This window comes from Eulemur rufifrons, chromosome 4 (genome assembly GCF_041146395.1).
Source record: "Eulemur rufifrons isolate Redbay chromosome 4, OSU_ERuf_1, whole genome shotgun sequence".
Lineage (NCBI taxonomy): Eukaryota > Metazoa > Chordata > Mammalia > Primates > Lemuridae > Eulemur > Eulemur rufifrons.
Window position 1 is genome coordinate 74,787,017 of NC_090986.1, and position 25,532 is coordinate 74,812,548.

Here is a 25,532-nt window from a genome sequence, read left to right on the forward strand (position 1 = left end):
TATGTCTTATGGGGATAACAGAGATGTGTAATATGCTGTTTGGAACATAAATCAGACAGATTTAGTGGCCTTTAGAAATCTAGTATTCATTTATGGACCCCAGTAGATTATAGGTGATGTTACAATGACACACCTTCCAGGAATCTGAGTCCATATCAAAAAAGAAAAAAGATTCTTCCAGGTACCTGTATTAATCACTATCCTTTCCCAACAGGAAAAAATATTACCTCGTTTATCTATAAATTTTTTTTTTTATAAACTATTTACTTTGAAATGCATTACTAAGTACATTTTTATGGCTCCTATAAATCTATTTTAATCATTCATTCACTCACAAAAGGCAGTAAAGCTTAGTGTCTAAGGACCTGATTTCTGGACCCAACGTACTTGCATCCAAATCCTGGCTCTATTTCTTCTCAGCCACGTGGCCTCGAGCAAGCTCCTTATCCTGGCTGTGGCTCTGTCACTTTGTTCTCTTGTGTGGAGATGACAATAGCCAAGGGGATCAAGTGAGACAGCACGCGCCAAGCACTTGGCACATGGTAAGCATGTAATGCCTATTAACATTATTACTGAATTTATGATGTTATTTGAGCAACTACTACGTGCCAGGCACTGTTCTGGGAACACGGCAAAGAGCTGTGAAAAGACAGGCAGAGTCCCTGCCTCTTGAATCTCATGTTCTAATGAGGGAGACAGGCAACAAGCAAAAACGTCTACAATATAATGTCAGGGATAAATCCTACAAAGACATAAAGCCGGGTAAAGTGGTATAGCAAACAAACAGGACACGGTCTCCTAACCAACACTGCTCTCCTGCATGGGTGATCCCGGCCCCACCTGCGTGTCAAGAAGCAGCAAGGAAGACAGAATAGACTTTGGAGCCCATCAGAAATGAGATATGGGCCTGGTTCCACTATTTATCACTGATGTGAGCATGTAAGCTTCTCTAAACCTCAGTTTCCTCTCTGCAAAACAGGAAGAATAACAGTAATTAATTCAGAGAGCTGAATGAGCTGGTGCTTGAAAACAGCGCAGCACAATGTATCAAAATGAGCACTAAGTGAAAGGATGCTGGTGACGGGCGCTGGACGAAAGCCAGCTCTGATTACTATCGCAGTTGCCAACTCTGTCTCTGCTCCCAACACCGGCACTGAAAACCAGCGTCTCAAACTCCACCTCTCCAAACATGAACTCATCGTCTTGGCTCACAGAGCAGCTCATCCTCCTCTTCTTCATCCAGTCACCGAAACCCACTGAGACCCTCACCTCAACCTACTGCCTCCCTCAGGGGTGGTCCCCACAGCTGCCCAGGCAGGAGTCCAGCAAACTCTCATTAACACTATTTCTTCAAGGCTTAGTTCAGATGCCCTAACAAAGCCTTCGCTGGCATTTCCAGGGACAGTCGGGGCTTTCCCTGCCTGTGCTCTCGTAAGGCCATATTAGCGCTGATTCATGCAGCAGTCCCACCGTGGGGCCATCCTGCTCCCCACTAGAATGAACCTCCTGGAGGGCGGGCACCATCCCAGCTCTGGTCACTGTGTACAGCACAGTCGACAGTGACCCACACGCTGCAGAGGCCACCCCTGCTGGGCATCACACACCCTGCCTGCCTCCATGGGCAGAGCCCCGGCTCCCTCCAGACACACGGGGTCGACTTCTCCAGGCCAGGGAAGGGGTTCAAATGCTGGCCAGCCCAAAAGAGACAAATGTTCATGGTGTGGCCTTCCAAAGAGTGTGAAGATTTCATTACTGCTGAGCAACCCAGGCCCTGAGCCTCAATGTTCTATTTCCTGTGGTGCATGGAATATACTATATAAAGACACATGTATAGAAGATGTTTCTAAGAATGCCAGCTATATATGTGAAAAAGGACAGTGTTATTTCAGTGAAAGAATGTGTAAAAAAAAAAAAAAAATTCTGTTTTCTCCTGGGGCATCTTGCCCAGGCCCTTGCACAAAGTAATAGTTAATAGATATTTATTAAATGAACAGATGAATACATTCTTATTCGACAATGTAATAAAGTCTCCAGTTTAATAAATAACTTAATATGATTACTTAATGCCTATTAAGTTCTACAAAAAAAATGACCCTTTAGTAAGTAAGTAAGCGTCCAACTACGTACATTCACCTCAATAGTTTACTGATCGATGGTGTCAAAAAGCCAAGGCAACAAATCACGCTCATGACTCTCTAAGTTAACCTTTTAATGAAGCACCTCACACTGTCTCCCTGCCAATAAAAAATTTCTAAAAATACAAAATGCCAGGCTTTGCTAACTTTCCTAGATTATCAAATGGAAATGAAGTGGTGTTTTTTTTTTTTTTTTTAGACTAACGAGCCAAGGCCTAACACTTCTCAAGAAAACAGTAATTTCTAAAACTTTCTGCAAACAAGAAAAACAAATAATTTGTAAGGTTGAGATTCTGACAGGTTTCAAATAAAGCTTACAGTCTTACCATAAAAGAAGGCAACAAAATTAGAATTATCTGTTTTCTTCAAAAGCTCTATAGCTAGGAGCGAGAGAGTGGAGAAGTTTCTAAGCAGCCAGGTCAGCTCCATTTGACCTAAAGCAGAAAATGCAATCTGACCCCTGTACCTCCCTCAAAAATAAGACCCTTTTAAGTATCTCCCACTTCCGGATTTTTTTTTTCTATCTTTGCAGGTTGCCTTAAAAACTGGAACCATAATTCATCCCTGGTTCTGCCCATTTCTCAGCCCCTGCTTTCATTCTAAGCTCCGTCCTCCCCTCTCCCCAAACACTCCCATAGTGGTTCACTTCCCTGTTACCCACACAAAGCGATTCCCTTGCCTTGTACTAAGGTTAAAGTACACACATCAGCATCTTCAAATGGTGCCTGGATCCTTGTTTTACTAGAACCTGCTAGAAACAATGCAATTATGTTTTATCTTCTCTCCTTTATTGTTTCCAATTTAGCCTTATTGTGAAATTCCCTTGGAGGACAACAAGGGTTTCTGTAATTTCAGGCAGGTGTTAATACACTTCTGAAGCTACAGTAAAGATTACCTCAGCATAGGACCCTTTGGTAAGTGTAACTTGCTACAGTAAAGATTATCTCAGCCTGGGACCCCAGGTTCCAGCAGGAAAGCAAAAAAAGACTCCCAGATGCCAGCCTTTCCATCACAACGTAAATTCAAGACTCCAACAGAGTCATCCCCAGAGACTGAGCTGTTTGTGCTCCTGTTTCATGTAAAAAATATATAAGAATTTTCATCTAAGCATCTACTCAGGAAGGAATTTTAAGTTAAAAAGATAAAGTCAAATCACAACTGACACAGATGCTGTGTACATCACAGGCATTTAAAATGAAATAAACTCAAGTGCCTGACTTATTAGCAAAGCAAGGCACAAACTCTCCCTATGGGTTTCTGTTAGTCTCACTGCCACTTGCTTTTTGTTTGTGCACCTCCTTAAACAGTCCATCTTTATAACTTCACGTTACCCTTCTATCTGCAACACAAGGAGGAAGCAAACTCAGGAAAAAAACAGCTTTTCTTTAGAAACTGTATTCTTTCACCTACAGGTTTGCATTTAGGGACCTCATATTCACCAGCCACATCCCCCATCTCACCAACCCTCCTTTCCATCCATTCCAACCTAAAAAGATCATCATTCCACTCCCAACACACACATCCCTCGTCCCACAAACTGTGCCTCTACACATGCCCGTTCCCACTTGGCATTCCGTGCAATTCATGTCTTCCTCTTCCAGAACTATGTGTGCTCTGTGTCCTCCAGCTAATTTTCCCCGTCTTTCCTACCTGATGTCACAAGTCTCCCCGCTTCCTCCTCTCAGGCTTCACATGCACAATTAGCACTATGCAACTCACACTTTTTACACATCGCTGTACTTCTTACACAGCTTCAAATGTGTGTTGTCACTTCCAAGAGCTGCATGTATTGTCCATGGATGTCCTTTTACGTTCAAAAGTGACTAATAGAACTGTAGATCCTTAACTAGTATTTGTTGAGTAAATATATATATATATATATATATTTTTTTTTTTTTTTTTACGAGATAGGGTCTCATTATGCTGCCCAGACTCGACTTGAACTCTGGGGTTCAAGCAATCCTCCTACCTCAGCCTTCCAAGTAGCTGAGACTACAAGAATGTTCCATTGTGCCTGAACTATTGAGTAAATATTTAAATACACTTATTCTGTGCTTCTAATCTCTGCTTTAGTGATACAGTCATTTATATTATGCAATAGTTGCCACCTATCTAAGAAGTAACTCAAAGAACTAGAATATCCTTTTTGCATTCCTTTCTAACCCTTTGCCCCACAGCAATCTAGAACAGAACTCTGCACACAGAACAGAACTGACAGTCTGCCGACTTAGAGATTAGAAGAAACATGTAATTATAAACTGCAAAGCCATTATAAACTGCACTGTAAGCTTCGAAACTGGAGATGGGAATGACAACTTACAATGACCCAAACTATTCCAGAAAACAAGGGAAACAGTTTCACCACCCTAGTAACAACTCCAAGTACAGTATTAAATTTCCAATACAAAGTTAGTCTGGGCTTTTTCTTATTTCTATATTCACATTTTAATGATGAAAAATGTTTGTGTTTTTAATAAGACCGCATTTTAGCACCTTGAGGCAAAACCGGCATAGGCATTGACTTGCAAAGCAAAGAGAATAGCTAGAAGCAGATGCATCATCACAGAAACCATTAAATTTTTGCACCTTAATTTTTTGGCAGACTTTAGAGTCAAGTGCAACCTGACAGGAGTAATGAATACACAGCAGTTCTAGACATCTGGTATTGTGGGAGGAATAGATATTTTGGGCTATCAGATAAATATTCAGATGAAAAAAACTTACTGCTGATTTCTCTCTCACAAAGCAACTTTTATGGGCTAATCTATGGAGAATCCAAAATCGCATTCTGATGACCTCATAATTCAGGTGCCAGGAGACACGAGGGCCCCAGACGTCCCGTCCATCAGAGGCACAGCGCACACCTGCCAGGCCACAGCACTGGACCCTGCCCGGTGCCAGCTCCCACCACAGCGCTGGGGATGCCCCTTAGACCTGCCCTTTCTCAGCTGCCATGGCTGACGAAGCCACAGATTCTTTCTCAAGGGTATGTCAATTTCTTCAAACAGGTTCCAGTTAACTAGGGGAGCCATCCTACCTCTTTAAAGTGGCTTTGCCTCCCCATGCTTGTGAATTTCAGCATTTACTTCTCAGAAGATGATCTTATTTCTCTATTTTCATGTCGTCCCAGGTCAGGGAATCTCATCATTGCCCCTAACTATTGTCTACAGGCCCTATTTTAGCTGCCAATAATTTTTGGATCCCTAAAGTGCTATTCATAGAATGAAGTGGACAGTTGATCACGTATGTAGCATTAAAAAAACTCTATAAAGGGAAAAAATGATCCAATATCAAGTATAATTACAAACTCTGAAATCTTTCTGGCCATTTTCAACCATCAAAAGAATTTGCTAATCCAAACATGAAATCACCTAAGCCTTAAGCACACTCTGGGTCTCGTGAGCAAATGAGATCCAAGTGTTCAAGTTTTGTCGTCACGACTTCAGCACTCATAGCCAGCTTCCATTCGAGGAAAGAATTTCAGAATAACAACAACAGACTATCCTATAAGTAAAGGCAGGTCTCCTCATCACTTTAGTGTAGACTCTATTTACTATCACAGAAATTAAATGCTGGAGGGTGCTTAATGATATTACTTAATTATGTCTTAAAATGTAAAACCAATATTGCCACCTAGTGGCAATATAAGTCCCCTACTCAAAAGGTTGTCTAAACTGCAAATGTAAATGAAGGACAATGAAAATTAAGGATAAGCATAGTAAAGTTAAACAGAAGCATAATTAAAGTACTAGAAAAGTTAAATAATTTACTTTAGAGAAATGAGGCTATTTCCTAAGTTTTAAGAGCTGAGAACAATTCATCAATGGAGACACAGTTTCTAGTACTGTGTGCATTTGGGATTCCCCTCGATGTCACGGGGTGGGGTGCAAAGAGGAGTAGGGAACAGGCCCTGCATCCTTCTGGGGTCTGAGGGCAGGACAGATACACCAAAGAGCAGTACACGACAAAGGAGCTCATGCAAAATGCCCAATGAGCACGCAGAAAACAGGTCAGATGACAATGTCTATCACAGTGGACTGAGGTTACCTGCAACAACAGAGAGATGCCACCAAAATAAAAACAATTACGTTCAGCCTTTTAACAAAGGATATCCTGACACATGCTACAACACAGATGAACCTTGACGACGTTATTAAGTGAAATAAAGCAGTCACAAAAGGACAAACACCGTGTGATTCCACTTCTATGACACACCTGGAAAAGTCAAATTCTCAGAGGCAGAAAGTAGAATGATGGTTGCCAGGGACTGGCTGCTTAACGGGTGCAGAGTTTCAGTTTGGGAAGATGAAAAATTTATGGAGATAAGTTGTACAACATGTATCTACTTAGTACTACCGAGCTGTACATTCAAGATGTAAATTTTATGGGGTTTTTTAACCACAACTAAGAATTAAAATAAAAATAATAACAACAGCAATGGCGGCAGCAGCACCAGCAACAACAGAGCACTCTGCCTGGGAAGCATCCGAGGTGAGTGCATAGGCCGCGGTTCCAGTCGGGCAGTCTGAGACCCTCTGAGCAGCTCTCTGGGGAATATTGCATTCCTGACGGCTATTTGACAGGACAGTCCTCGGGATCCCTGGCATCCCATGCCGCCCCTTCTCCCTGAGTCCCTTCATACCGTCCCTCAGTCAGCTCTGGCTCTGCCCAGCCCCAGACGCCGGTCCTTCCCCGGGGCCCACAGCTCCCCCTGGAAGCAGCATCTCCAAGCTTCCAGCCCCTGCTGTGTATGCTGCTGACTCTCAGATCTACCATCTTCTGCACAAACCTTTCTCCTGAGCTTAACACAAACATCCAGCCCCTGCCCACTCACACCTTCACCTCAGAGGTGATCCATGACACCTGGAGTCATCTTCACCTTCTGAACCCTCAAACCCTTAGCCTCATGCGGCAGCCTGACCTCATCTGAGTCCTAGCTGGGAGCCTCCTGCCTTTTCCTTCAGCCATGCCAATCTCCCTCCTCTCTGGCCCCACAGCGCCCCTCCCGCCCCCTGGCCAGGCCCACAGCCCTCTCCCCAGCCCCGTGGTTCTCAAACTGCCCTGGTGAAAGACCCGCAGCGATGCTGCACACCTCACACTGCTGCTTCTCACCTGGCTGCCTCACCCGCTCTCCTCCTTACCTAGGACGTCCTTCCCCTCCCCCATCCTCCACCTAGCTGGTGCCTAATAGGCAGGATGGGCTCCGGGCTCGGCTCCTTCAGAAATCCCTCCTTGAGTTCCACATCCCCTCCTCAGCTCCCCCTGCCCCACCCAGCTGTGGTGGGGCTCCCCCTGTGTGCTCCCAAGGGCACCCTTCTGCCGCTGAACTTCCACCTTGCTTTAAAAATTGCCTGCTATGGGCCTGTCTCCTCCCCAGCACTGTGGGTTGAACCTCGCGGGTTGCTCTTTGTATCCCTAGTACTTTGCCCGCAGTAAGTCTCGAAATAGCGAATGAATGCATGAGAGGTTCATAGATAGCTTCTCCTACAGACTAGGTGAGCCCTTGGTATGCAAACAAAATCCCGACTTTGGCAGAGATCAGCTGCCCCCCCCCCCCCATATCCATCCTCCCTTTTTCCTTCTAGTGTTGAGAACCCCTTAGTTTTGGCTGGACCCGAGGCCACCCAGCCAGACACTGTATCTCCCAGCCTGGGTGTGCCCATGCGATTATGTTCTGGACACAGGAACACGAGGGACGTGACATATGCAACTTCAAAGCACATCCTTAAGAGAAAGCTGCTTGGCCTCCACACACTGGAACCAGAGTGCAGGTCAACTCCAACCACATAGATGAGGACAGGCGACAGGACAGAGGAATCTGGGGCAGAGCTGGTGGCCCAGGCCGGCCCTCTGGACTGCTTGGTGAGGAGTAACTCTTCCACCTTCCTTAAGTCACTGTCACGCTGTCTGTGTTGACACATTGACTGCCACACTAGTGCCTCTAACAGAGCAGATGGAAGAAGCTAGGCCAGTCAAGGGTGCCTTCTGATGAAATCCAGAAAGGTTTAGTAAAAGAAGATCTCTAAAAGTTAGGTTTCCCGAAAAAGAAGAATTTTAAACTCTTTAAGCTGCTTGTAGCTTTCATTACCAGAAAAACTATAGCACCAAATTCTTTCCTCTTCCCTGAGAAAGTAGGATGCTCCAAGTAGGGCAACCGAGAGAAGCCGTCCTGGCAGGGATGCAGGGGGTTTGCTTGGGGCAACCGAGAGAAGCCGTCCCGGCAGGGATGCAGGGGGTTTGGTGAGGTCTGTATGCAAAGCACTTAGAGATGAAGCACAATAAACCTTATTCTCAGGTCCTTTGCCTTCAATACCATCAAGCCTGCTGGTGTTTCCTTTAAGATTTCCAACCCTTTATTTTCCAGCACCCACCAACAGAAAGAAAGCAATCTGTCAAACGCACATGTCTCTTGTCAGAGAGTTCTTTCCAGAGAGAACACAGAGAGGGCAATTTATCTACAGAGAAGCACGTTTGTCTTGAAGGCCACAGCAACATGGTGCGGCACTGTGGAAGGGGATTTTATTTCCCTTGGCTGGAGGAGGAAGCACCTATAGGGCAGTGTGAGAAGGTAGATCTTCCTTACCCCAAACCTTCAGCATTATTCAAAGCAGCTTTAGATTCAGCTCATGCCTATTTTAAACATTATTAAAATGTACCTGTATGCGTAGAATTTTCTCTCCATAATCCTTCTGGGATATTACATTATAAATCAAATCAAAAGTTCAATTAATGACATCCAATTAAAAAAACAGATTAAGAGACTCCTAGAGGAAGCTCTGCACTAAGATTAATGAAAATGTTATTTCAACATGAAAATTGCCTTAGAACTTGTTATCAAAATTTTGAACGTAAATTATTTCTGCTATTTTAAACCTTGCCTTTAAGAGTTACTTCTTCCACTTCTTTTTATAATATTTCATGACAAAGCCACGATAATCCCACACAATTATATAATTTTCTTAAATTAAAAAATACATACACAATAATTTAGAATATGGTGCTTTGAGCATGGTGAATTAACCAAAGCATTTTCAACAATAGTCAATATTAAATAAGCAAAATGAGTCAGAAGAATTATTCTCATCTAAATAAAATTGATTTTCTACAGATTAAGCGCTTTGAAAACATAAATGTATCAAGAAATACATAATTAGCAGATATCCCAAACCATCTCTACGTACCTGTGTAAGGTTTGCTGCCTGCTTTAAGATGCTTTTTTTAAATTGTTCTGCTCTCTTTGCATGAAAAGAATTACTTTGACTCTGGATGACAAATATAATTCCTTTTAAGTCTAGAACAAAAAAAAAAGTTTTCAGGTATTTCTTTTTTAACAACAATTGAAATAAACTTTAAAACAAGTGAAAAAAACAACAGCTACAAGGCAAGCCTTCAGGCAATAAACTCTTAGGGGGAAAAAATCAATTTATATGTAATTCTAGAGATAAAATCTCTCTTTTTAAACCGATTTCAAAACTTCCTTCCTAGAAGTTAGCAAGTAAATAAGCTGACTATACTAGACCAAGTCCATGGTACCAAACTGTGAATCTGCTCCTACATCTGTCAAAAAGAATGCCTATAAATGTGTGAAAACATGCAAATGTCTAGAACACTAACCTTCCTAGTAGCTGGAAATCTAATGTTTACAAGTAGCTTCTTAACAACCCCACATGATCCCACACTGTGCTGCTCCCTGTTAGGAGCCAAATTGTGTCCCCCAACATTCATATGTGGAAGTCCTGACCCTCAGCACCTCAGAATGTGACCTGATTTGGAATCAGGCCTTTTTACAAAGGTCATCAAGTTAAAGTGAGGTCATTAGGGCAGCCCTAATCCAATACGACTGGTGTCCTTATAAAAAGGGGACACTGGACACAGAAACAGACATGCACAGAGGGAAGATGACAGGGAGACACGTGGGGAAGACGTGTCTTCTGGAACACAGCTTCCCTCACAGCCCTCAGGAGGAACCAACCCTGCCAGCCCACACCTTGACCTTGGACTTCTAAACTCTAGAACCGTTAGGCAGTAAGCTTCTGTTGCTTAAGCCACAGTACCTGGCACTTTGTTATGCAGCCCTAGCTCACTACTACACTACCTCCAGAATGTTCTGGGTGGCCCTTTAAGGTGACGCTCAACAGTGACTGTGTATGTCCCACAAGTTCACAAGGGTTTGCAAATAAATAACTCTATAATCCCTACCCTAATCACAAGGCACACAGGCAGGATTAACTGTTATCTCCAGAAAACCAGCCACAACAATTCCACAGCAGCAGGGCTTTGGCAAGCAGTGCGGCCTAGAAGCCCATAGGCAACAACACTAGACACTCGCCTCAAGGCAGCCAGCTTCTTACGACAGTGGGCAGGAGGAGACCTGAGTCTGTCCTGCACACCTGGCTGGGGAAGGCCACCAGGGCACTTGCCAACAGAGGAAGCTGCTCAGGCCACACACTGGAGAAGCTCAGTAGGCCTCCCAGGTTCTGAACTTGTAATAAAGAAACAGAAACAGCCACCGCATCAGCACCCAGCCACCAGGCAGGGAAGTGGCAGGAGATAGACGCACATCAATTGTAGCCTCCAGCTAGGTTTACAACAAATCTACATGAGGACCTTTCCCCCAACACAAGTCTTTTTTTTTTTTCCAACACCTCAGCTCAGGGACAATAATTTGGTTTTAATTTTACTCCATTATTTTTTATTGTTCTTATGTTCAGTTCTAGGATTTCATGCATTTACTCACTCACTCAAATACTCATCCAACAGATAGCTCCACAGTGAGCTATCTAGATACTAAAAATAACCCAAAATGTTCTTTGGCTAAAACTCAATAAAAAATGTGAAAGGAAATGCTGCACAACCTACTGAATATGACCTAATTCCTTTTCCTTAGGAGTTTATATGAATATGAATCTTCCATATAACCATCTCCATTTTAAATTGGCTTCTGGGCTTTATACACTAGACACATGGATAAGGCTTAAGTGGGTGTCATGTATCAAATGAAATGTTACCTTGGATCTACAACATTCGAAATATTATATAAACTGACATATCAAAAGGAATTATAAAGATTCATTTTTGTTAAGAATGGGGTAAATAAGCTTCAGAGAATAAACTTTTGCAAAATTTATAAAGTTGAAGATAAACGCTCCCAGAGACCCAGAAATTCCACTATTAATCATCTTTAAGAAACCCTCACATGTGGGCACCAGGATACATAACAAGAGTATTCACGGTGGCACTGTGTGAAAGGAAAAAAATGGAAGCAACCCATTTACCTACTAATAAGATACATAAACTGGCATACTATACAGCAATAAAAATTAACCAGCACTGTATGTATCAATCCAAATGGATACTGTAGACGAATCCCACACATACAATGCTGAAAAAAAAGTTTCAAAACAATAACTACATAAATCAATAGTTAAGCAAAAATATCAACACAAAAATATATACAAAATGGGTATGTACTATACATATACAAATCATGTGAAAGCATAAAAGATTAGATGAGAATGATAAACAGCAAATCAGGATAACAGTTAAAAGGTTTCAGCTGAGTTAGTAATGTTTTATTTCTCAATCTAGGTAGTAGATACATGGATGTTCACTATTTTAGTCTCTGTAACTTTTTATATGTTCAAATTATTTCACAATAAATTTTCTGAAAGAGCAGATCCATCTGTCGAAAGGTTAGTCCTGCGCTCACCACAGTAACCAGCTCCTGCCACTTCTACCAGCTCAGCGAAGCACCCACTGTTCTCACGAAGACAACAGCTCTTCCATGCGGGCAAGAGGCTTCACAGGAAGAGAAAAGCAGATCCTTTCTGTTTTCATATTCCTGGGTCATGCCCTGTGAGCTGTGTCTGTCCTCTCTTTAACACAGCTACCAAGGAATTATGCCAGCCCCTCCCTTTCTCCTGTACTTCAATCACGCACGTTCCACGTGTTCATTCAGCAAACACCTTCTGAGCTCTGGGGTACAAAGATGAGTGAGCACAGTTGCAGCAAGGGTCTGAGACTGGTTCAGGGACGGCCCATATAACACAAAGCAGTAGGTGGAAAGCCAGAGTGAGCACCGGGCACCACCACAGCACAGAGGAGGGGTGGCGAGTGCACGGAGAGCTTCCGGGAGGAGGTATTTCCTGAGCTTCCTTTAAAAAGCAGCCCTTTTCTGCAGATGCACACAAAGAGGGTAGCCGACTAGAGAGGGAGGCGGGGTTATCAAAAGCCCACAGCCTGCCTTATCCCTGCAGCATCCCTGGGTGGATGCGCAGTTTCTGCCAGGGGTTCTGAGAAAACGATGCAGGGGGCATAGTGGGTGATGACGTTAAAGAGGGTGGCGGGGTCGGCCACATCAGATCATGGAGGACTCATGTGCTTGCCAAGAGGCTTGCATGGCAGGTTACTGGCTTTCAAACAGGGCAAGGGTACCAGGAGCCAAGTGGGGCCCCAGGCCATGGGGCCTTCCTAGAGGTGGGGCTGGGGATACTATGTAGTAAGAACAGGCCAAAAAAGAGGGTAGAAAGAGCTTCCCCACAGAGGGAGTGAAGGTTTGGGACAGAGAGCAGAGAGTCGAGCTTAAGGCCTGGACAGTATTAATGGTTAGGTATGGCTGAGGAACAGGATAGTGGGGGATTGTCAAGGACAAGGCTAAAGGGAAGGGGGCGCTCAGCTCCCGCACCCCTGACATTAATGAACCACGGAAGACCACTTACATGCTCTGTTTAGGTTAGCACAGTTAGCAGTTCGGTGCTAAAAACAGCTCACAGGTTTACATTCCAGCTGTTCTTTATACCAGCACCAAGAAATACTTTCTGACATAGAGCCTAAAGCCCTCCCTCAGTCGAATCACATTCTGGCTGAGTCCAGATCCCAGAGCTTATCTTGGTAGCTGTCTTCCGTTTGTGCCACCCGCCACCTGACTCACAGGCTCCCACTGCCCGGTTGACAGAGCTAAGTAAGACGATTCCACTGTTTCCTTATCATCCTGGTTGCACTTCTTTAAACTCACTGCAATTTGCCTTCAGCAAACACTGTCACAACTCAAGATGGATTGTCATTGTTTCTCCTCCAGGAATGTGCAATAAATGGGTCGCACGCTAAGCGCCTGACAATAATGATCAGAGTGACAGGCTAGAAGGGGCAGATAAAGAAATTAGTCAAGGATACAGAAAGGACCGATGCAGTACTGAAGCCAACAGCGAGCTGCAGAGAGCACTTGGGAAGGGCAGTAGAACCAAGGAGACAGTTAGAAAAGGACGCCTGGAAGAGAAATAATTCTTCTTTGAAAGTAAAGGAAACCAAACGCTATTTCTTCAGCTGCTGCGCACCTATCACGGGCTAGCACCCTAGTAAGTGCTAATCTTCCTGCTCAGAAATGACCTAGAAGAATGGATTCCAGCATGCTGGTGTACTTCTCATGAGAAATCAATACAGTGTTCTTCTGACAGAAAGTGAATAACAGGCAGCCTTGTGATTTAAAGCTGAAAGAGAAATATGCAGACACGCACACACACGAAGAGCCACTCCAACTGTGTTTTACGTTGTGAGAATAACTGTGTACTAGTGAGTCTATCCATTAGGCAGGGAGCCAAAAAAGGGAAAAACCCCGTCCGTGCTTGGAGGCTGTTGCCCAGCCCTGAGTGCTGCCAGCCTGGGGTCTGCACACTCTGCCCCTACTGGTGTGGCTGCGATTGCGTGAGCTCGACAGTAGCCTCTCGTCCTGTATTCTCGTATGAAGGGCGTGACCAAGAAGCCCCCTGGGTCTTTTTCAGATGAAATGGCACCAAGTTAGGTACCACCTGACTTGCCATTTGCAGTTGCAAGAATGTAAATTTACTTGTCCAAGGTAGTTTCAAGCTTATGTTCCAGACCTGGGTCATTAATTCATTAAATAACCAGAGACTCATCAGCTCCCACAAAATAAACATACAAACAGATGCCCAAAGCCACCAGGGTTGGCAGCAGAGAGAAAATCTCCACATGGAAAGGAGTGGCTGAACCATGCAAGGTGTTGTAGAGAAGCGGCAGCAATGAACTAGTGTGGCCCCTTAAATACAGCTCTCTCAGAGCCTGCAGCCCCCCACCCACACCCTGTGGGCCCCTCTGGGGCCCGGACTAGCCTCCCCAGCACAGGTCATCCCCCATCTTCCACCTGGGTGGAGGGCAGGGGTGTCTCTTGCACTTCTACAGAATCCAGGCCCAGGACGGGAAAGCCTAGAAAGGAATGTTTTCCTCTTCCCTCTCGTCCAGAGCTCACCTTCCAGGTCTCCATGGCCTACGCTGGGTTGAGGACGTTGACAAAGCTCACACCCTTCCGGGAGAGATCCACCCCGACTCACAGAGGTGCGACCTTACCCGTCCCCATCAGCACATGGGCATGCTTCCCATGAAATTTTTATAAAAAGACTAATTCATGGTCACATCCCTGAAGATGCTTATGATATACACTGGGGAGGGGGCGCGGGGAAGGGTTAAGAGGAGCACAAACAAGGGTGCGGATGGGCTGAGATGGAAGTACGATGCCTTACAGAGGAGGGGGTAGCAGCTTCCAGGCCATGGTGCTCAGACAAGTTCGGCAGCTGTGACTGGTGAGCTAACTCCCACAAGGCAAGCAGGTGTGTGCGAGTCGTGAGTGGAGAGACTGGCTCCAGGCAGAGGACAGCACAGCAAGGGCCACAGCTTGTCCCTTTCTCCCCCCAGTGTGGGCCCCCAATGACAGGGACCATGTTTCTCCATCTCTGCAATCTGCACAGCGCCACCTGGCGTGGTGCTTTACCCTTACTGGAAGCTCAGTGAATGATGGCTGAGGGAATTACAATAAATCCAACATATTAGCTGTTATTTCCAATATATATCACATGCCAATATGTCAATCTGAAAAGTGTTCTCCACGAGTCTTCATGAGGGCAAATCTGGGCCAAAGACAGAATATTTGGACAATATTTGCCGCATCAATAAAATCAGACAGAAAAAAATCATTTTACTGAAATATAATTTATTTAAAATACACCTGAGTACATACTCTGAGGTTAAAAAAAAAAAATCATAACTTACCTATGTCATTTCTCCTCGATACACCACTTGCATTCTCCAAACCCTGTATTTTAAATGAAAGAGAAAAAGATAAAGCTCATCACATAACAAAGCCGGCAATAACTGAATAAATACATGGCATGTATTACTGCTTTCCTGGAGCAGTGAAGCCAACACCTAAGGGAACAAAGCAGCAGGGAGGGACTTCTGCATCACCACAGACCTCTGGATAGGGCTGTGCCTTTCTCACGTGGTCATGAGCAAGTCACTTAATTGAGCTGAAACTCTTTCGTCCTGTGTAAAGTGAACGCTTAACTGGCTGATAATGTTCTTGGAAGGGTCCACTTTAAAAACCTTGTAAACTATCAGGCATTTGCAAACATCAGAGCGCCTCAATTCTGACAGGTGCTCCTCATGAAGATGAGCTCTACTAACTACTGTACTTTACCATCTTTTGGGCTCAGACATCCTGTCATCTAAAATGTTACCATGATGTCCTCTCCTACCTAAGAAGCAGCCCTAGGGGCCTGCAAAGGGCCTCAGAGGAGGTCGGTCTATGGCAGTCACCAAAATTCATGAGCATCTGTGTTAGGGGCGCCTTAGTGTGGAGAGCCCCAACACAGAAATCTGGACGTGGGCACAGAAACTCCTGACCCTGACTCTGTCTAATTCAAGGGAGGAACTCTCAAAAGATTTCTTTGGAAAAGTGCAAAGCGTCAGCAGCTAAATCTGCCATTTTCGTTGTCTTCTCTGCAGGCTAAGGAGGAATTTTCTCCCTAATTGCCCTTTTCTGCTTTCAGCAGCCATATGCTATAATTATGACAATTGGACGGTGGCAAATATCCTTCAATTTTCCTCACAGACTGCAACGTGAAATGTGATTGTGAGCCTTTACCAACAAAACTGGGAGCAGCCTAAAAGCCAAGAGATGTATCCACGAAGAGATGTGCCCTCTAAGAAAGCCAAAGGGACCGTGACGACGGACAGGGAGGAGAGAGGGCCAAGCACAGTGGCACATTCTGTATTACCTTTGTCTCAAGAATAGAAATGCCACTAAGTAGAGAAGAACCCATAGTTACATGCTGATTTGTTAGCTCTCAGGATCAAGTGACACCTCACTTAATCCTAATAAAACATGTAGCTTCTGGAAGAACCCACTAAGAAAGACTGAAATCTCTACCCTATTCTCTGAATGCACTGAGCCAAAGCCAGGTTATCACCGTAAGTCAGCACGTGTGGACTCCCTGTGTCTCCCATCCTCTAAACACCGCTCTTGACCAGGACGACCAGGACAAACTGCTCTCAGGGAAGGAGCTGGCTTCGGCTCCGGAGGCGCCACTCGGCTCTCACTGTCAACCTGCCACCTGTCCCAGGCCAAGCCGCCTTCTCCTGGGGAGGCCACCGCTTTGGCTGCCAGATGAGGCTCATGGAAAAAGAGAATCATTAGATCTAAAAACAGCATTGGAGATGATTCAACCCAACACTCCCCTTTCACAAATGAGACAACAGAGGCTCAGCAAAGATAAAGGATTGCCCCAAGCCCCAGCAGTCACTCCAGCCACAGGAACAGGATTAAATCCCAGGTGTCCTGGCTCCTTCCCAGTGCTCCTTCTTCACAGCACCATGGTAACATGTGCCCGGCCTTCCTCCCCAGATGTTCTCTAGGAAGTACGGGTCATTAGACGTGAACATATTTTAACAGTAAGCTAAAAGTAATATCAACAACAAAAGTCACCTTTATCAACAAGTTGAAAAATGAAAAATATCTGGAACTCTATAGTTCCAGACCGAGCAACTTAAACAAGCTGCAACAACAGCTGGACTTTCTACCAGCTTCTTTGTGAAATCAAAGAAAAGCAACCAAAATTATACATCTTTCCATTTGTTATTAAGCACTGCAGCTCAGACTGGCTGACACAATAGCTAGGAAATGATTAGCCATTTCAAAGGGCTCAATTTGTAAACTGTAAAAATTAAATATCCAAGGAACAGTTGAATTAGGTAAATTGAGATGGAACCAAAATGGTCTTGACTAATTTCCCCTTTGAGAAAGAAAATTAGACGAAATGAATGAATTAACAGAATACTTAAAATTCTGTCTCCAGCTTCGCTCGTGAAAAGGCTTAGCTTTTCCTAAGAAGAAGAAAACACGTGGTTTATTTCATTATTTCTGCTGCCACGTTTCTTACACTGACTACCGATATCAATCAAAATGTGCTCACTGTCACGGTTTTATAAGTCAACTGAACTGCTCCTCAGATATAAAAGAGATTTGTTCCTAAAGCATCTGAGCCACAGACAGTTCCTACCCCAGCCAGGAAAAGACATATCCAAGTCACCCTGTGGCACAGATTTCATTTTTTAAGCCACAGTCGATTTAAACACTTGCAATCCATATATGTAATGCTTAGTTTTTAAGTTCTTCATTAAAAGAAGACAGAACATCCTCAAAAGAATTTGATATGAACTCTTTCAAGAGGAAAGGGAAGGAAAATAGAATCTTCTACCCGGTCATGACTATGCACCACCACCTTCTAGATTCTGAATAAAATAAACAGGAAGTGCTCATCAGTGCACCCAGGTCTAAGTATGAGGCCTGGGTCCTAATTCTGCTTCCACCACTTGTTAGCTCAGGCCTCGGTGTCCTCAGGAATAGGAACAATAACCACAAGACCCACCCGACAGGGCTGCCCTGTAAGTTGAATGAGATGATAAGACGCTGTGCACAGTGTCTGCACAAAGCAAATGCTCAGTAATCACTGGCTGCTACTCCTACCACCATCATCATCGGCTACTGCTTCATATGAAGGCAACTACCACCGTAAAAGAAATTTAACTGATAAAAGGGGTTAAAAAGCAGGACTACAGTTCCTCTTTTCGTTTCCATTTGTTTAGGTAGAACAGATGGTTTATGTAAACTCTTGAAAGTTTACATAAGACATTTCTTGTCTTATCAGGTAAACATTTAAATAGGGCCTGGTACAGTTCTAAGTTGACACACACACCCACACACACTCTTAATCTCCAAAACGGCCCTTTGAGGTAGGTCCTATTACCCCACCTTACAGATGGGGAAGCTGAAGCACAGCAAGACTCACTAAGTCCCACAGCTGGTCAGTGGGGAAAGAGACGAACCGCAGCACTCTGGCTCCAGTGACCAGCTCCACTCTTAAGTCACTCGTGCGCAGTGGCACAAGCCACTGTGGTATATAAGACCAGGCAACACTGCAGGCTGAAGACAGGTACACGGCCATGGCAGAGGCAGCACCTGTGGCCCGGAGGACAATCCTGCAGGGGCAGCCCCCCCAACAGCTGTCGCAGGTCAGAATCCAGGACACTGCCAGGCACCAGGCACTGGGGAAGGAAGCCGGGCCCAGAGGTCAGGCCACAGCCAGTAGCACACCAGGGCACCAGCACACAGGACCCTGATGACAAGCTAAACCCCAGGCCAACCAGTGAGCCTGCACGTTGTCGGGGGAGAACCCCAGCCCTGAGTAGGGCTGCCCTGCGTTTGACAGACAGCCTGCCCAGGGCCCCTGACCAAGGCAAGCAGGGAGGGGAGGGGGGCAGAAGGCGGTTGTTTCAGGGTAGCAATGTCAGGGCAGATCCTGGTCAATTCTGCCGTGAGTAATAAACTAATAATAACTGAAAAATCCATGTTATTGTTCAGAGCCTTAAATCCTATCTCCAGGTTCATCTACAGACTTTGGCCAACTTTGGACAAATTGATTCTTGTCCATCTCCCAGTCTCAGACACGGTGCATAGCAGACATTTCATCACTGCCTCTTCCTCATGGCTGTCTAGCCTACAAACAGATGTAGTTAATGACATTTTTCAAGTGTTTTAACCTCTCTGCACAAAAAAATGACACTAAAAGACTCACCTGATCTATCTCTGTTTATATTTATGTATGTATTTAAAGCAAAGGATATACTTCTCATACTTTTGAAAACATGCACTACAATTTTAAATTCATTAAACAAAATTTTAATTCCCTTGTAATAACCCTTAGGGAGCACTTTAAATTCAACACAAAATGCTTATCATTGCCAAACACACACACAGGGCTGAGTAATATGAAACAGTTACCATGTGAAAAATTCAAAGATTCAGAAAATTTGGATTCTAACTTTACCTTTTAATAATCATGTCACCTTGGTCAAATCACTTAACTTCTCTGAGGTTAAGTTTTCTCTGTTTTAAATGAGAATATGTGCTTTGCTTAGAAATAACAGGATCATTGAGAAGATCAAATTAAATAAAATGCATGAAAGTGCTTTACTAACCATAAAAGGTCTTAAAATCATAAGAAATTATTATCACTTCCCCTGTGTAGGACTCCCATAGTATAGTTATAAGAGATAACACTCTATTGATAAAGAAACATTCTATTAAAAAATGCTTTTATACCAATTGTGTGGTAAAAAATAGAGTCTACTGAGTTTTAATTAATGATAAAAACAACTGATATTTAAAATATTATTTCTCTTTCTCACATGCTAAACTGATCTAGTGCAAAGCCCAGTTAGTAAACCTGTATAGGAGGCTCCTGAATGCAACCAGGGATGAAGCAGCAGCTCGAGATTTGGACAGCGCTGCCCTCTCTCCATAGGCCCCCAGGCCTAGGTTTCTGGTTCTGACTGCACAAGGAGTCTGGCAGCACAGCCACCTTTGGGGTCCCCCAGCATGCCCTCTCACACGGCACCACCTTCAAGGTGACAGTCATCAGACTCGTGTGACCCCTGTGAGATTGCAAAATTCTTTCACAAACTGGGAAAATTAAGCCCACGGTTAAGCCATGATACAACTGGGGAAAACTATGGTATCCAAGCAAGATTGCTAACATGTCTAATGCTATGTCAAAACACCTTTTTTCTTAAAAGGACTTTAAAACCCAGTGGATCTGCCTCAAGGATTTTTTTTTTTTTAAGCAAGTCTATCTATAGGTTGCTGTTAAGATTTCAAAGTCTATGTTGACCACAATTATATTAATTCATATAACCAAAAAAAAAAAAAGAGAGAGAGAGAAACATGATAACAATTGAAGAATGAAACCACTACTGTTCCCATTCAAGAAAATATGAACAAATCTCAGAGGGGAGGAGCAGATTTCATCATTAGAATTAGTACCTGAGACCGTGTGACCTCTTTCTTTGTAGCTTCAGAAACCAAAGCAAAAGCTGGAAAAAAAAAAGAAAAATTTTCACATTAAAATTAGCAATCCAGGTTCATTCTCACATTCAACAGTTTTGCTTATGATAAGGAAAAAAAGATACTTTAACAAGACACGTTTTGCTCATTTTTAAGCAGCTGCACTGCTGCAAACTAGTATTACTGGCTTTCTTCGTCTCAGACCTAAAATTATTCATCGACACGAAGCCAACATGCTTAGGCTACCAAACAAAAGAAACAGTACCTCGAACAAATTAGCATCTATGTGCCACTTGTGTCTATAGATATAAACTACACAATAGATGTATATAAAATGCTACTATTTAGAAACCTTAATTCTGGTGTCTTCTTGAGCAAAGGAGAATTCCTGAGAATCCAGAGGGAAGAAGTACAAATTCCCACCCTCACAATCACTGCCAAAGCCTGGCAGGCAGCAGAGCTAAATTTGGAGCAAGTTTTTTCTTAGGGGCTGTGGGGTTAGAAGTGTGGTGCAGATACTGCTATCAGCCAGCGCAGAACCCCACAAAGTCCTGACAGAACCTACCAAGGCAATGGGGCCGGGAGAGCAGGGGGGAATTAAAACCACTCCCCACTCACAATGATTTAATGTTTTCGGTCAGAGCCCATAATAGACAAAGATATCCCTAGAGATACATGTAAGGTCTGCATTAAAAATGATAATAGCAAAATGATAGTAACACTTTGAAAATGTAAAGCAAAATGATAAGCCAACAGGAAGCTTAACAGAACAAAAAATAATACCTTAACCTCAAGTGCATTTCACCTGAAGAGCTAAGAGGAAAGCACTGCATGGAGTTTGCTGTCCCCAGTTAGCATTCCCAGGAGGAAAGGGGCAAGGCCACAGAGCAGCGATGCCCTGCCCGGGTCCGAGAGGCAACACCACGGAACAATAACGAGTGTCGGCGGCAGGGCTAGCTGGGTGGCAGAGCAGACCCTACTCGGACCAGGAGACAACTTCGCCCATTCGGATTCCTTCTAATTCCTTCCCCACTCCCACCCGAGACATCCACTGCCTCAAATCCTCCATTAACATTTGCTCAAAGGAAATAATCTGAAACATATTCGCACCAAGAAGCAAATGACTAACATAGTTTAATCGTTTCCATTTCCAGAATGACATTTCGAAAGGCAGGGTGAAATTGAAATGTAAGCCAAGGGAACCTCTACGTGAGGAGTTTCGCTAACAGCAGAGAGGACGCGAGGCCTCCCGAGACCACCTCAGATGAAAGGGTGAACCCTCAACGCCACACCCTCCTTCTCCGCCTCACTCTGCTTCACTATCCTCCAGAGAGGGGGCCCCGACCTATGGTGAGTTGTATAATTATTTCATTGTATATTATAATGTGATAATAATAAAGTGCACAATAAATGTAATGCACTTGAATCAACCCGAAACCATGCCCCCATCCCCGTGGAAAAATTGTCTTCCATGAAAACGGCCCCTGGTGCCAAAAAGGTTGGGGACCACTGCTCCAGAGCACTGAGCAGCCACTGACATCAGATATGCTTAAATATATTTATTACTTGTCTTATCTATCAGTTTGTTGTAAGCTCCATGAGGGCAGGCATATAGTTTGATTTACTGTTTGCCCCACACCAAGAGCACAACTAGCACCCAGAAGGAGCTCAATACATACTCATTGAATGAATGAATGCAAGTGTTCACTATGGCCCTAGGCTCATACCACTTAAGGACTGCCTAATTCTTATCCTAGACAGTGTCAACCCAGAAGAATGGAGGAGTTTAGTGGGCCTCAATTTATTTTTACCGGGATCTGAACTATTTTCGCACTTTTTACACTTACACACATGCACACACACACAGGAAAAGCAAAGCCCAAATCATGCATCACATTCTAAGAAGAAAGGAGAGATTTAACCCCAAATGCCATTAAATTCTGCTCCTGGGTACTTAAATTTTTTTGTTTTGTTTTATCGTATTTACCTCCAAGCTAATATGCACATCGAGAAACCTCAAGAAGGTATCAAAAATAGAATTACTTAATGAATATCATAGTTGGAGGTTACAACACGTTAACATTGCTTTGCACCACAGTTCCAGAAAACAGAACATTCTGAGAACTTGCAGGATATAAAAACTGTGGTCAAACTAATGCATCACTTTGATTCAAAAACCCATCTCCCCAACCCCAATCAATTCCCAATTCCAAACACAAACAAAGATTTCCGAGTTAGAATTTCCTCTTTTATCAAGTAAAATACCTTTCTCAATTTAGCAGGTTCAGTGACATCATCTAATAACCCATGTTTACTTTCACCTTACTTGTTTGCAAGGCCAGACGGCTACATGACAAGGGAGTGTACGTGAACACAGAAGCCACCCGGCCCTTAGAATACCAACCATAGTGCAGGAAAGGTGTCTTTACCTGGTACTGGTCCTGAGAATTACTAATGCATCACCTTTCATGAATAAGCAGCTAATATTATTTGAAAACGTAACTGTTTAAAGTAGGAATTACATAGAAGGAGGCTATTGCCTATAAATCAAGTGAATTCCACAAACCCTGCTTGTCAGAATCAAGACACCATTCCTTTATTCAGACAAGGCTTAACTGAGCTGAAGTTAAGCCATATTCTAGTTCTATCCGAACACACACGGACCTGGAGTTAAAATAGCCTTTAAAAAAAAAAAAAGTCTGTCATTTCTCCCCATCACTCTGTTGCGAAATTAAAAACTCCTTTTTCCCCATGATGGATATAAATTATATACTATTTAAAGCAATGACATAAGAAATGCATCAGAGACACTTTCAGTCATAAGAGCAAATCATAAGGCAAGATAATCCTCATTAGATGAATACTAAAAATAAAGTGCCAATTGGTTTTATCCGTACATTTCCATAATCTAAATAAAAGAAACCATCAAGGAACCAAATGTATTTTGAAGGCACAGAATATGCTATACCACTAATAAATCCAATCTTAAAATAATGAGTCATTTACAGAAGTCCTCCCAACAAAATCCCGGTTTCATCTGCCTGTCGCCTTCAACGAGTCTAACAGGAGAGTTTAACACTGTGGGCCTGGGCTGGGGAGAGCGAGGAGGGAGGGAGGCACAGACCCCCTCCTGCCCCCACCAAGGGGCACAAAGGCGTGGCCCCCTGGGGCTCAATGTCTGCTGTTTGCTTTCATATTAATTTCCAGATTCAGCAGGGAAAAATACCCTTGAAAACTCAGGCTTAGTGCATTACTGTGCAGTTGGAGAAATATTCCAAGGTAAATCGTGCTTTTCTATGTCAAATTGTTGTTTAAAAGTAATTTTCCCTTTTCTATTTTCAACATGAATTCTGGTGATGGCAACAGGGAACTATATTTAAAGTGCAAATCAGGGCAGGCAATAGAAATTGGACCTTTTTCATGATAACTTTAAGTAATTCAAGCCAATGAATGTGTTAGCACACCTATACAGGGAGATAAATCAAGATTTTACAACTAACCTGGGACTACGATTTCTAGGCCAGCTTAAGCCCCCGGGTGCAAGAAAACTGGCCCGTAATTAATTGCACTGCATTTGAGCAGCGCTAATTAACTATCTTTCCCTGTTCCTGGGAGGGGCGAGGGCCCCACTCCCAGGCAGGAAAGAGGACCGTGCCTCCTAACTTGATCTTGTTCCCATCCTCCTGATCGTCTTCCCAAACTCTCCCAGGAGCATCTATCATAGAAACCAGGTGAAACACAAATGACAGGGAACAGCTCAGGTGCAAATCACGCCCCCTTAGAGGGCACAGCCGGGGTGCGTAGCCGGGGCATGAAGGTTCAGAAAGTACAAAGCTCAGCGACAGCTGCGGACGCTGATGGCTGCGGTGCCACTGTCAGTCTGGGCAGTGTCTAGGTGCCTGTGCCCTGCACACAAGCCAGGAGGGAGGGGACAAAGCCCGGTGCCTGTGGCTCTGCCACCCAGGCCACAGCTCACGAGGACACCTCCTAGAAGCCATGCAGCTCAGGCTCTCTGGCTCCTCCCACCACGCCAGGAGGAAGCCTTTGGGGACTCACTTTCTATCCGGTGACCTACTTACAAAACGTGTCCCCAGCGCTGCAGCTCCAGCCGCCAGCGGCTCCCTCTCCCTGGAGCTTTCCGGATGAGTCCCAGGTCCTGGGGGCCTCAAGCTCCAGGACTCACGGCCCACAGCCAGGTTACTGCCCTGAGCGACTGCTTCAAAGATGATCCACGGCAGCACAGGGGACAGAAACAAACGCACCCACGGCCCAGCAACAGGGGTAGGGCCTGCCTCCCCTTCACCCTCCTCGACACACCCGCTGCCCCTGCAGGAGCAGACACGCTGGGGAGGTCACCACTGTGCGGCACCCCCCACACCAGAGGACAGGGGGTCTGTCACCCACACGGGAGCCCAGGACGGACCAACCCACACAGGGGCAGAGACACCTGGGGGTGACTGGGGTGGGAACCTGATGGGGGGAGTGACAGGGCAGGGACCCCTGGGTGGGGATTGACAGGCTGGAGAAGAGGCTGAGGTTGGCAGGGGCCAGATCAGGAAAGGGGCCGGTGTTGGGGTGTCTGGTCTTTTCTGAGGGCCAGGAACAGCTGTGTGAGGCATTTAAGGGGGTGAAGCCACACTGAGGTGAGTGGCCAAGACAGCTTTCTCGAGGTTGTGTGTGGAGTGGCTGCAGGGGGACAGGAAAGGACTACGGGAGTCGGCAGGGGCACTTCAGGTCTGGGCAGGGTGGCAGGAGCCTGCCTCCGGGCTCCAACCCCAGTGACCGGGAGGCTGGAGTGACAGTCACACGGCAGAGAATGAAGGAGGTGGCAGCTGTGTGGGGAAGCTCAATTCGGCTCTGACATTCTGAGGACACTCACAGGAAGACATCCCAGGGCAGCCTGGGGCCCTCTGTGGCCGGCATGGAGGGGTGAGATGACAGCACCCAGCACGGGTGCCACCACCGCACACAGGAGCTGAGGCCGCAGCCTGGACGTGTCACCCAGGGCAGCGTGTGAACCCAAGGATGGGGCAGGGGAACCCCCACTGCAGGGACAAACTGCAAGAGACAAAAGGAATGGCCAGGTAGGGAGAAGCAGGAGAGAAGGCAGTTGATTAAGGAATTTTTAGGGAATTCTTTAAAGGAGTTTTTCCAAGGCATTCTGTCCTTAAGGCAGCATGGGACAACAGAAAGACATAGCAGTAGGG

At 44.7% G+C, this 25,532-nt stretch overlaps 1 protein-coding gene across 1 annotated transcript in view; it reads right to left on the minus strand.

Moving 5' to 3' along the window:
- The window catches only part of B3GLCT (beta 3-glucosyltransferase), a 95,179-nt gene that overhangs the window by 59,011 nt on the left and 10,636 nt on the right, over positions 1-25,532 (minus strand). Inside the window, exons 3-5 of the mRNA XM_069466956.1 lie at positions 20,305-20,354; positions 15,195-15,237; positions 9,317-9,426 (exon numbers count right to left, since the gene is read on the minus strand). Coding sequence (XP_069323057.1) covers positions 9,317-9,426; positions 15,195-15,237; positions 20,305-20,354 — 203 coding nt within the window. The remainder of the gene's footprint in view (positions 1-9,316; positions 9,427-15,194; positions 15,238-20,304; positions 20,355-25,532) is intronic.